At 35.4% G+C, this 12,371-nt stretch overlaps 1 protein-coding gene across 1 annotated transcript; it reads right to left on the bottom strand.

The window, feature by feature from the left end:
• Nucleotides 1–10,654: 10,654 nt before the first annotated feature.
• LOC137243688 (probable maleylacetoacetate isomerase 2) lies at nucleotides 10,655–12,027 on the bottom strand. The gene is made up of 3 exons (XM_067771653.1): nucleotides 11,368–12,027; nucleotides 10,982–11,309; nucleotides 10,655–10,915 (listed from the first exon to the last, which is right to left on the bottom strand). The coding sequence occupies exons 1-3, from the start codon at nucleotides 11,687–11,689 to the stop codon at nucleotides 10,798–10,800; spliced, it is 768 nt and encodes a 255-aa protein (XP_067627754.1). The 5' UTR covers nucleotides 11,690–12,027; the 3' UTR covers nucleotides 10,655–10,797.
• Nucleotides 12,028–12,371: the final 344 nt, after the last annotated feature.

Genomic DNA, 12,371 nt, shown 5'->3' with positions numbered 1-12,371 from the left:
GATTTTTTGATTTATTTCATTTGATGGATAGATGAAGTACAGGCAAGTACCATGGTGGAATAACCAGGTGAAATAAGCCGTCAATTGTCTCGCTCTAAATTCTTCTTTGTGTTGTCATTCGGCTATATGAACATTTTTTACCAATGTTGTTCCCGAAAAAGTGTTGTTTTTTACATTTTTCAGGAGTAATATATGATAGTTTTAGTACTTTATTTCACATTAACCAGTAGGTGAATATCTGTGGACCTTTATTGGATTTAATTACAGAGATTCATCATTTGGATATCTTTGGTGATGGCTTCCATAAGTAAGGCCGTGCTAAACTATTACTTCCACATATGTATGTACATATGTTTAATTTGTTCCAAAAAAGTTGAAACAGGTCTTTGTTAAAACAAACTATTTGTATTTACGTCATATCCAACTAAGGGTTTTAGCCTGTGCAGCGCTAGTGAAGACTTTCGAGGAACGTTTTTGTCTTTCCTACAACAAGAACACCAAAACTGTCGTATTACACCTTATTTATATAAAAACTTCGCTAAAACAATGGAATTATAAATATATATATAACAATATATATATATAACAATTTTAACTCACTGTTGTTGTTTCGCCCTAAAAATCAGACCACTAAGATAAGAGAAATGTTACAGTTATGGATTGTAATTTAGAATATACGAATCCGGCTCGATCGGAACAGCAAGTTCTGGTTCTAGGCCGACAGCAGCGGGGCTGGTTTATCCATCGACATATTTTAGTAATTAATAACTTGTTAACATTAGTAATACATAATGAATTCAACTGTCCGGAGATTTCGGGGTATCTTCCGATCATGTTTGTATAATATATTATAAGGGCATATGTTTCAGTTACGACTCTCAACGACAACAGAGCACATGGCAATATCAATGCATTTTTAGCGATGGAAACACATTTAAAAGTATTATGGTCACTTCCAAGTGGGACTGTAAAACTTTTCATCAAGTCCAAAGACCATTTAAGGGCGTATAGTTACTACAGTTAAACTTAATAATGGATAACACCTCTGCCTTTTATGTCCGGTTTTACGATGAAAGTTTCAACTGCAGTTGAACTTGAGATCAGTTTACTATAGATGCATTCATTGAATTTTACCGCTCCTCACAGTTTATTTATTTTTATTCAATGCCAAAGGTAAATGTAAACTCGCACGGGTCCTATGTATCCCTTCTGCATTGGCGTTAGGTGGCACTGATTGCCGAATAAAAACAGCTTCTGTAATGGCTTTCTTAGCAAGGTATTTATTTTTCTACTCCCATTTATCCAAAGCGGGTAAAAATTTTACCCTCTCCTGACCGTTGAAAATACATCATTACCGTTTCAGATAGCGTACATCTTCATTCTTTTCTTCTTCTTTTTTTATTTACTTCACCTGGTGATTCCACCATGGGAAAGTATTAAAATATGATTTCTTTACACTTGTGTAGCTATTTACAAGTCTCACATCCTACGGGTTGTGCGCTACATAAACACCCATTCCAATGAAACAAAATTTGTGAGTATCAAGAGGTCGTACGTAAAAATGCAGGTGTATGTCTAGAAACAAATACTACTTGAGAAGATCGATAAATATACGATAACAAATCTATAACTTTTTAAAAACCAATCGACAACTTTTCGATAGCAAATTAATAACTTACTAACAACAAATTGGCTACATTCCGATAGTAAATCGACAAATTTTCGATGGCAAATATAAAACTTTTCGATAACGCATCCATAACTTTTCGAAAAAGAGTCGATAACACGCCGATAACAAATTGGTAGCATTCCGTTAAGAAATCAATACATTTCGAAAGCACATAGATAACTTTTTGATAATCGATCGATAACTTTTCGATAAATAAACGACGATATCACGCCGATAACAAACCGAAAACTCATCAATAACAACCGTAAGCAATTCGATAAAAAACTGATAGTTCGCTCTCCCGTTTGGGTTCCCGCTTCGGTTTTGATTCTAATTTGTCATGTCATCCCTCTTCCATTTCTTTTTTTCCGTTTCCTTGCATTGCGTTGGCTTCGCAAACGTGACAATATTATCAGCCACATCAGTAAGCTGTTCTTATTCTTCCTCCACTTCTTCTCTTTCTTTTTTTTTCACATTTTACTGTTGCCACTATAGTTGGTATCATCTTGAGTGCAGAGGCTGATATAGCATTTTCAGGTCAAATGAAACTTTTTTCATTTCAAATGAAACTTTTTTCAAGTCAAATGAAACTTTTTTCATTTCAAATGAACCTTTTTTCATTTTAAATTAAACTTGTTTCATTTTAAACGAAACTTTGTTCAAGTCAAATAAAACCATACTACTAAGGTAATTGTCAATATATTTATATCTTACTTTATAACGCTATTTATCAAATTTTTCTTTAAGACAACTATTTCAAATTAGCCACATTGAAGGCAAAATTTTTGCTTAAAATTTCTTTGTGAATTTAAGCTGCTTTTAAGGTCGGCTTAGTTTAACCTTGCCTTTTGATCGTTTAAAATTTTTAATAGATAAAGTAGCAGGGTTATACGCTAGGCAACTTATATACTACAGTTTAACCACCCAATGAAAATAAGCACCTATATTTTTTACTTGTATCTACTCCTCTTATATATAAAGCACAGTATTCTTCTACATATACTTCGTTAATAACGTAGGAATAAAGCAACGTAGAGAACAAATAGAAAGAACCAAAGGGCATGATGTGAGCGTATTTCCTATTCACTGTCTGACACCAACTAACACATCGGTTGAATCCTCTGTATTATGCATTTCTCTTTGACCAACGTCTTACCAAACAACATAGGACGATAGCAAGGTATTGAGAGAAACATTACTTTTACCAACTATATAGTAGAGCATGTGGACTGTGGAGAGATCTTTTTTAACTATGCTGAAAAACATAATCGTAAAAAGTGATCTTTTCTACTCTATTGCGGAGTTACATTGCACTTCACTCGTTTGGGCCTTTGAAAACATATATATTTGTTTTTATTCTATTACTTTTCATTCTATATTGTATTTAAATGTAATACTTAGAACATATATATTAAAATGGGTCGATTTATTAACCGATTCGCGCCATCGATTTTTCGATAGGATTTGGTGTCAGGAAAAAAAATTTCACTACGCATACCCAAACAAATAATTTTCGAGCCTGCAAAATTTCATTTTTTTATACTCAGTTGAGCAGAGCTCACAGAGTATATTAAGTTTGATTGGATAACGGTTGGTTGTACATATATAAAGGAATCGAGATAGATATAGACTACCATATATCAAAATAATCAGGATCGAAAAAAAATTTGATTGAGCCATGTCCGTCCGTCCGTCCGTCCGTCCGTTAACACGATAACTTGAGTAAATTTTGAGGTATCTTGATGAAATTTGGTATGTAGATTCCTGAGCACTCATCTCAGATCGCTATTTAAAATGAACGATATCGGACTATAACCACGCCCACTTTTTCGATATCGAAAATTTCGAAAAACCGAAAAAGTGCGATAATTCATTACAAAAGACAGATAAAGCGACGAAACTTGGTAGATGAGTTGAACTTATGACGCAGAATAGAAAATTAGTAAAATTTTGGACAATGGGCGTGGCACCGCCCACTTTTAAAAGAAGGTAATTTAGAAGTTTTGCAAGCTGTAATTTGGCACTCGTTGAAGATATCATTATGAACTTTGGCAGGAACGTTACTGCTATTACTATATGTGCGCTCAATAAAAATTAGCAAAATCGGAGAAGGACCACGGCTACTTTTAAAAAAAAATTTTTTTTAAAGTAAAATTTTAACAAAAAATTTAATATCTTTACAGTATATAAGTAAATTATGTCAACATTCAACTCCAGTAATGATATGGTGCAACAAAATACAAAAATAAAAGAAAATTTCAAAATGGGCGTGGCTCCGCCCTTTTTCATTTAATTTGTCTAGGATACTTTTAACGCCATAATTCGAACAAAAACTAACCAATCCTTTTGAAATTTGGTATGGGCATAGATTTTATAACGCTAACTGTTTTCTGTGAAAATGGGCGAAATCGGTTGATGCTACGCCCAGTTTTTATACACAGTCGTCCGTCTGTCCTTCCGCATGGCCGTTAACACGATAACTTGAGCAAAAATCGGCATATCTTTAATGAACTTAGTTCACGTGCTTACTTGAACTCACTTTATCTTGGTATGAAAAATGAACGAAATCCGACTATGACCACGCCCACTTTTTCGATATCGAAAATTACGAAAAATGAAAAAAATGCCATAATTTTATACCAAATACGAAAAAAGGGATGAAACATGGTAAGGTAATTGGATTGTTTTATTGACGCGAAATATAACTTTAGAAAAAACTTTATAAAATGGTTGTGACACCTACCATATTAAGTAGAAGAAAATTAAAAAAGTTCTGCAGGGCGAAATAAAAAACCCTTAAAATCTTGGCAGGTATTACATATATAAATAAATTAGCGGTATCCAACAGATGATGTTCTGGGTCACCCTGGTCCACATTTTCGTCGATATCTGGAAAATGCCTTCACATATACAACTACCACCACTCACTTTTAAAACTCTCAATAATACCTTTAATTTGATACCCATATCGTACAAACTTATTCTAGAGTCACCCCTGGTCCACCTTTATGGCGATATCTCGAAAAGGCGTCCACCTATAGAACTAAGTCCCACGCCCTTTTAAAATACTCATTAAAACCTTTCATTTGATACCCATATCGTACAAACATATTCAAAAGTCACCCCTGGTCCACCTTTATGGCGATATCTCGAAAAGGCGAACACCTATAGAACGAAGGCCACTCCCTTTTAAAAATACTCATTAACACCTTTCATTTGATACCCATATCGTACAAACAAAGTCTAGAGTCACCCCTGGTCCACCTTTATTGCGATACCTCGAAAAGGCGTACACCTATAGAACTAAGGCCCACTCCCTTTTAAAATACTCATTAACACCTTTCTTTTGATACCCATATTGTACAAACAAAAACTAGGGTCACCCCTGGTCCACCTTTATGGCGATATCTCGAAACGGCGTCCACCTATGGAACTAAGGATGACTCCCTTTTAAAATACTCATAAACACCTTTCATTTGATACCCATATCGTACAAACGCATTCTAGAGTCACCCCTGGTCCACCTTTATTGCGATACATCGAAAAGGCGTACACCTATAGAACTAAGGCCCACTCCCTTTTAAAATACTCATTAACGCCTTTCTTTTGATACCCATATTGTACAAACAAAAACTAGGGTCACCCCTGGTCCACCTTTATGGCGATATCTCGAAACGGCGTCCACCTATGGAACTAAGGATTACTCCCTTTTAAAATACTCATAAACACCTTTCATTTGATACCCATATCGTACAAACGCATTGTAGAGTCACCCCTGGTCCACCTTTATGGCGATATCTCGAAAAGGCGACCACCTATACAACAACCACCACTCCCTTTTAAAACCCTCATTAATACCTTTAATTTGATACCCATATCGTACAAACACATTCTAGAGTCACCCCTGGTCCACCTTTTTGGCGATATTTCGAAACGGCATCCACCTATAGAACTAAGGCCCACTCCCTTTTAAAATACTCATTAACACCATTCGTTTGATGCCCATATTGAACAAACAAATTCTAGGGTCACCCCTGGTCCACCTTTATAGCGATATCTCGAAACGGCGTCCACCTATGGAACTAAGGATTACTCCCTTTTAAAATACTCATTAACACCTTTCATTTGATACCCATATCGTACAAACGCATTCTAGAGTCACCCCTGGTCCACCTTTATGGCGATATCTCGAAAAGGCGACCACCTATACAACAACCACCACTCCCTTTTAAAACCCTCATTAATACCTATAATTTGATACCCATATCGTACAAACACATTCTAGAGTCACCCCTGGTCCACCTTTGTGGCGATATCTCGAAACGGCGTCCATCTATGGAACTAAGGATTACTCCCTTTTAAAATACTCATTAACACCTTTCATTTGATACCCATATCGTACAAACGCATTCTAGAGTCAACCCTGATCCACCTTTATGGCTATATCCCTAAATGGCGTCCACCTATAGAACTATGGCCCACTCCCTCATAAAATACTCTTTAATGCCTTTCATTTGATACACATGTCATACAAACATATTCCAGGTTTTCCCTCGGTTCATTTTCCTACATGGTTATTTTCCCTTATGTTGTCACCATAGCTCTCAACTGAGTATGTAATGTTCGGTTACACCCGAACTTAACCTTCCTTACTTGTTTTTACTATTTTTGACTTTGATTTTTAAGGGTTTTTTCATGACCTACTAAAAAAATTTTCGGAGATTAAGTTTCCTTTAAACTATTCTGATATATTTCGTTGTAGTGCGAATAAAAACAAAGTTTACGACCCAGCGTTTCGCCTAATTTCCTTGGCATCATCAGGGGCGTAATATTTTTAGATGTGGTGGTTGACAAAAATACAAATGAAAAATAAATAAAATTTACAAAAATTACACCATTAATTACATAAAAAATCGGTACCATCGATTTGTGGTACACTTTGTCACATCAAACACTATGAACACTATACAATTTTCATTTGATTGTATAATTTTCATGTATACCAACGTTTTTATATAACGGACGCTTTTGGGTCGGACAGGGTATACGTATGAAACTTTTTTAGGGGGTTATGAAAAAACCCTTAAAAATCAAAGTCAAAAAAAGTAAAAAAAAAAAATGAAATTTCGCAGGCTCGAAAATTATTTTTTTGGGTATGCGTAGTGAAACTTTTTTTCCTGACCCCAAATCCTAGCGAAAAATCGATGGCGCTATATCGGTTAATAAATCGACCCATTCTAATATATATATTCTACTTACTTACTTACTTAATTGGCGCATAACCGTCTAAACGGTTATGGCCGTCCAACAAGGCGCGCCAGTCGCTCCTTCGCTCCGCCAACCGGCGCCAATTGGTCACACCAAAGGAGTTTAAATCGTTTTCCACCTGATCCATCCAACGGAGTGGGGGTCGCCCTCTACCTCTGCTTCCATAGGCGGGTTCCGATAGAAACACTTTCTTGGCCGGAGCATCATCTTTCATTCGCATAACATGACCTAGCCAGCGCAGCCGCTGCGTTTTAATTCGCTGGACTATGTTGATGTCTGCGTATAGCTCATACAGCTCATCATTAAATCTTCTTCGGTACTCGCCATCGTCTAATTATTACATTTAAATACAATATACAATGAAAAAAATGGAATAAAAACAAATATATATGTTTTCAAAGGCCCAAACGAGTGAAGTGCAATGTAACTGCGCTATAGAGTAGAAAAGATCACTTTTTACGGTTATGTTTTTCAGCATAGTTAAAAAAGATCTCTCCACAGTCCACATGCTCTACTATATAGTTGGTAAAAGTAATGTTTCTCTCAATATCTTGCTATCGTTTTATGTTGTTTGGTAAGAAGTTGGTCAAAGAGAAATGCATAATACAGAGGATTCAACCGATGTGTTAGTTGGTGTCAGACAGTGAATAGGAAATACGCTCACATCAGGCTCTTTGGTTCTTTCTATTTGTTCTCTACGTTGCTTTATTCCTATGTTATTAACGAAGTATATGTAGAAGAAGAATGTGCTTTATATATAAGAGGAGTAGATACAAGTAAAAAATATAGGTGCTTATTTCAGTGGGTGGTTAAACTGTAGTATATAAGTTGCCTAGCCTATAACCCTGCTACTTTATCTATTAAAAAATTGAAACGATCAAAAGGCAAGGTTAAACTAAGCCGATCTTAGCTGCAGCTTAGATTCACAAAGAAAATTTAAGCAAAAATTTTGCCTTCAATGTGGCTAATTTGAAATAGTTGTCTTAAAGAAAAATTTGATAAATAGCGTTATAAAGTACGATATAAATTTATTGACAATTACCTTAGTAGTACGGTTTCATTTGACTTGAAAAAAGTTTCATTTGAAATGAAAAAAGTTTCATTTAAAATGAAAAAAGTTTCATTTGACCTGAAAATGCTATATCAGCGCCGTGCATGAAATACGATAAACGATTCAACCCTTTCGCTACTGATGTCCACTGCAGTAGACATGACTTTGAAGTGGCAGGTATTTTGAATTTAAAATTTTAAGCATTATTTTCGGTGAATACGGTCCTAGCGGTTTATTGCGAGTATAAAAATAAAATTCCCGCTAATTAATTTAAAATTTTGTCAGTATTGTGCAGGCTTTTGTGAAGGAAGGTTGAAATATTATATTTCCTATGTTTGTTGTTTAATTCATCATCATACAAAGTTTTTAGGTTTGCTTGTGTCAGCGATATTTTTTAACTCGAAATTTTCTCTTTGAACGGTTGTAAGTGGGAGATGATTGGAATTCAGGTGAGTTTTCTAGAGAGATAAAACCTTATGTCCCTTATAATGGACATGAGAAGTCAAGAGTTGTGAGTTAAGGGAAGATAATATTACATTGTAGGTAAAATGTATGATGGATAGGCACAAAGTGTTGACAGACCACGAGATGTTTGACGTTCTAAATAATTTCTCAAATTTCGCCGATGAGTCGGATAATGATGAAATTGATTCCACAGCGCTAACTAGGAAACGTTATGAAGGAGATGAAGAGGTGGGATGTGACGATACGAGTTGTGAGGAAAGTGAAATGGAACGAGAGCTCAGTCCAGCATTTGAAAATCATCTGTTTCAACACTATCCACAATAAGGAGAGGAGAGGATGCTCCACAAAATGAATATTTTTCCGTGAGAGGATTGCGTTAAGTTTCAGTTTTCTACTAGAAAAATAAGTACCCCAGAAGCGGAAGCGGGAAATTAATGTTTTGATTGGGCATATATAACTCAGAAATGGGGCATTCAATGGAGGAACTGCCGTAGTAATGACCGAATTGCTGATTTTATATTTACCCACCTGTTCAGATGCCTAAAGGAGTCAAAAGTGAGTACGATTATTTCCAAAACTACTTGCCCACTAAATTTTTGAAGATGCATCCAACTTCACTAATCTTTATGGTGTGCAGAAAGAATCAAACTTTCGACCAACTAGTCTAGGGAAAATTCGGAAGTTCAGCATTACCATTATTTGCTAACAATATGACACGTAATCGTCCGTATGGGCTGTGAACACATTTGCATTTAGTGGATACTAGTCTACCCCCAAAACCCAAGACAAATTATATAGCGTACGACCTATAATGGATTCTATTCGGAACGATTATTGGAGCAAGAGGTGGAGGAAATCCTTTGTGTTGATGAACAGATTATACCATTTAAAGGGCGCATGGGAATAAAGCAGCATATACGTGGTAAGCCTTGCTGGAAAAAGCGGAATGCCTATGATTTTGTTGAGTAGCAGGGATCCTCCACTGAAATTTAATTGTAAATTAAACAAACTTGGTTTTGTTGCTTCAATCAAATGGATTTATTTGCTTTCAGGAAAAGATTGGTTTAAACTATTTTCAAAATATCATGCACATACCCTCAATGTTCTCAAAATGCAAGTAAAGGACGTCGAAGTAATGCAGTTCGTTGTAAAATGAAAGGATGCAAGCAAAAAACATACTTTTATTGCACGAAATGCCCACCTCTGCATTCGTCGAAATTCTTACTATTTTGATGAATACCACTTAAATTTTAATTTTTTTCTAATAAAAATTATTTTGGTTGTAAAATTATTTCAATTGTTTATCTCTTCTCGAAATTTTTTAGACCTTACTGCCTTTTAAATTGACTACCTTGGTTACCCATGTCCACTCAGGTGGACATGAAATTCTGACCACGCCCATATAAGGAGGCGATTTCTGCTTTCACTAAAGTGCTTCCCAAGCTCCTTACAGTAATTACCATTACTTAGAAATATACTCGTATTGCGTACTAGCTGGCGGTAGTGAAAGGGTTAAGTAAGGAAGACAATCGGGTGTTGCGACCTCTACTTCAGTGGTCAAGTAAGTAAATCAAAACACGTAGTCGTGATCGTAATCGGAATAATCCCCTAAAATTATACTAGTTATGTCACAGTAATTTGATAAACCAATCAAAAACTTAAATTACGCACTTGGCGTCATTATAAAACGGCCTACAGAGTCATTTCAATTCGGAGTGCACCCGGCAGTTTTAAAAAGTACACGGTTCTAAAAGTAACCGGCTCAAAAAGCAAAAAGTAGCTGGCTCTAAAAAGTCCCCGGCTCAAAAAAGTGCCAAATATTTTAAAAACTACCCGATTCTAGAAAAAACCCCAGTTCTTCGAAAAGGTACCCGGTTAACAAGCACCCGGTTCAACGAAATATTTGGTTCTAGATGATTACCCGGTTTTAAAAAATATCTATTCAAAAAAGGTACCTGTTTTTAAAAAAGTACCCGGTTTTGAGAATCTAAAATAGTATACAAAAGTACCCGTACCCTAAAAAGTACTAGGTGATAAAAGAGCATGTTTTTTTTTAGTTTTTTTAAGGTTAATTTTACTTTTTACTATTTTTTTTTAGAATTTCTAACCCTGATGTTGATCCTTGCTCGGACTTGTCATGGTGAACCAACTTACTTCCAAACAAACTACCGAGCGCCCCGAAAATTATAAATTTCGAGTAATATAGTAAATAGTACATGCTGGTTTTATAATTATAATAATAATATAATATTACAATAGTTTATTACGTATTGAATCAAATATATGGCATTATAAATTGAAATATGTTTTTTAAAAATAAAATAAATAAAACTACCTAATTAAACTATTTGGTTGGATAATCAGGCTGTTTGTTTGGATGGGCATCAGCGAAGGCAGGAACCTTTAACAATTCAGTTTCAATTCGTGATATAATTGGGTACTGTGACATATCAACTTTATACCTAAAATCAAATAATTAAAAAATATTAGCTGCTATCACAACATAGCTTCTCTGTATAAAAACTTACCTTCTAGCATTAAACACCTGCGGCAATAGACAGCAATCAGCCATTGTAAGCTCATCGCCAAAACAAAATTTGCCGGCAGAACTAGACAAGATGACTTCAAGCGCGCTAAAACCACGGTTGATGCATTGTTGTGCCCAATCCAGTTTTTTATCGCCCATATATTTTAGTATACCCAAATTCTGCAATGGTTGTATACCCGAACAAATAATCTCAACAACTTCACGCACCTTAGCGCGTTTGTATACATCTTGAGGAAGTAAGGGCGGCTGTGGTCGTGTTTCATCCAAATAATGCATAATAGCAACAGACTCTATAATGCTGCGGCCATCTTTAATAATTTTTTTTTTTATTATTTTTTGCATAATACAAACTTAAATTTTTCCTACCAATTTGTAATGTTGGCACGACTTTCATGGGATTAACCATACGATATTCCTCAGTATGTTGTTCGCCGCCAGATTTAAGCAAGTTGATAGGCTTTATTTCATATGGAATATTTTTAAGATTGAGTGTTATGCGTACACGCCACGAACAGGAACTGGACCAAAAGGAGTAAAGTATTGGTTTATTAGCTTCTTTGTTTGCTTGTGGCTGAAAGAGCAGGGGTGTAGTAGACACATGTTTTGTACAAACTCTGTAAATGTGATTGTTTAGTTGATTCGCTGCTAGCACTGTACTTCGTAACAGCTGGCTGGTACTTGAGAGCATTGTCGTAGCTATTTTACTGTGTATGAATTTATTTATACCAAGCTGAAGCTTAATTTGATTTACGGGATTCTTTACCAATCAAAAATAAAATTAACTTACTGGAAACTATACTTCTATCAGACTTTCTATTTGGTAGTTCTTTGCATTCATTTGTTTATTGCTATCTCTGGCATTCACTTATCATTTATTTGCTTTTCATGCAATAGGGGTATTCATCAAAAACGGTAAAGCTGTGTTTTTTTTTTTTTACATCTATAGACGTTTACGCTTAACGGCTAATTAAACTTCCTTAACTCTAACGCCCTAGTCGTAACCATACCCATATCCATAACCATATCCAATGTGGTCGATTAATGGTGCCTTAACCTAAAAATCGTGAAAATTTCATAAAAATGAAGAAAACGCAAAAAATTAAAAACTTTAAACTTTATATGGACTGCTAAGCGTCAAACTTTAAATACACCTCTGAAATTGCTGCGCATAAAATTAGTACTAATATACTAAGTAAGTAAGTTTGACCCCAGCACTAATTCTATATATCACCTCTAAAAATAGTATCCACTATTCATTGCAACCGATTCACCTATATGTTATACATTATGGCCTCCAGTGGCTTTTGTCTCCGATTTTAGGTACACCCTGTTCTGTAGCTAGTTATTAACCACCGCCGCTAGATGGGTCT

The sequence above is a fragment of the Eurosta solidaginis genome, chromosome 1 (assembly GCF_040869045.1).
Source record: "Eurosta solidaginis isolate ZX-2024a chromosome 1, ASM4086904v1, whole genome shotgun sequence".
In the NCBI taxonomy this organism is placed as follows: domain Eukaryota; kingdom Metazoa; phylum Arthropoda; class Insecta; order Diptera; family Tephritidae; genus Eurosta; species Eurosta solidaginis.
This window is presented reverse-complemented; position numbering and strand designations above follow the sequence as displayed.

Bases quoted from the DNA above. Each gene is read 5' to 3' on its own strand.
- LOC137243688 (XM_067771653.1), bottom strand. From the start codon at position 11,689: ATGCTCTCAAGTACCAGCCAGCTGTTACGAAGTACAGTGCTAGCAGCG. The intron at 11,310-11,367 runs GTAGGAAAAATT...AAATTATTAAAG, and splicing joins CGTGCCAACATTACAAATTG to ATGGCCGCAGCATTATAGAG. The intron at 10,916-10,981 runs GTAAGTTTTTAT...ATTTGATTTTAG, and splicing joins CAGGTGTTTAATGCTAGAAG to GTATAAAGTTGATATGTCAC.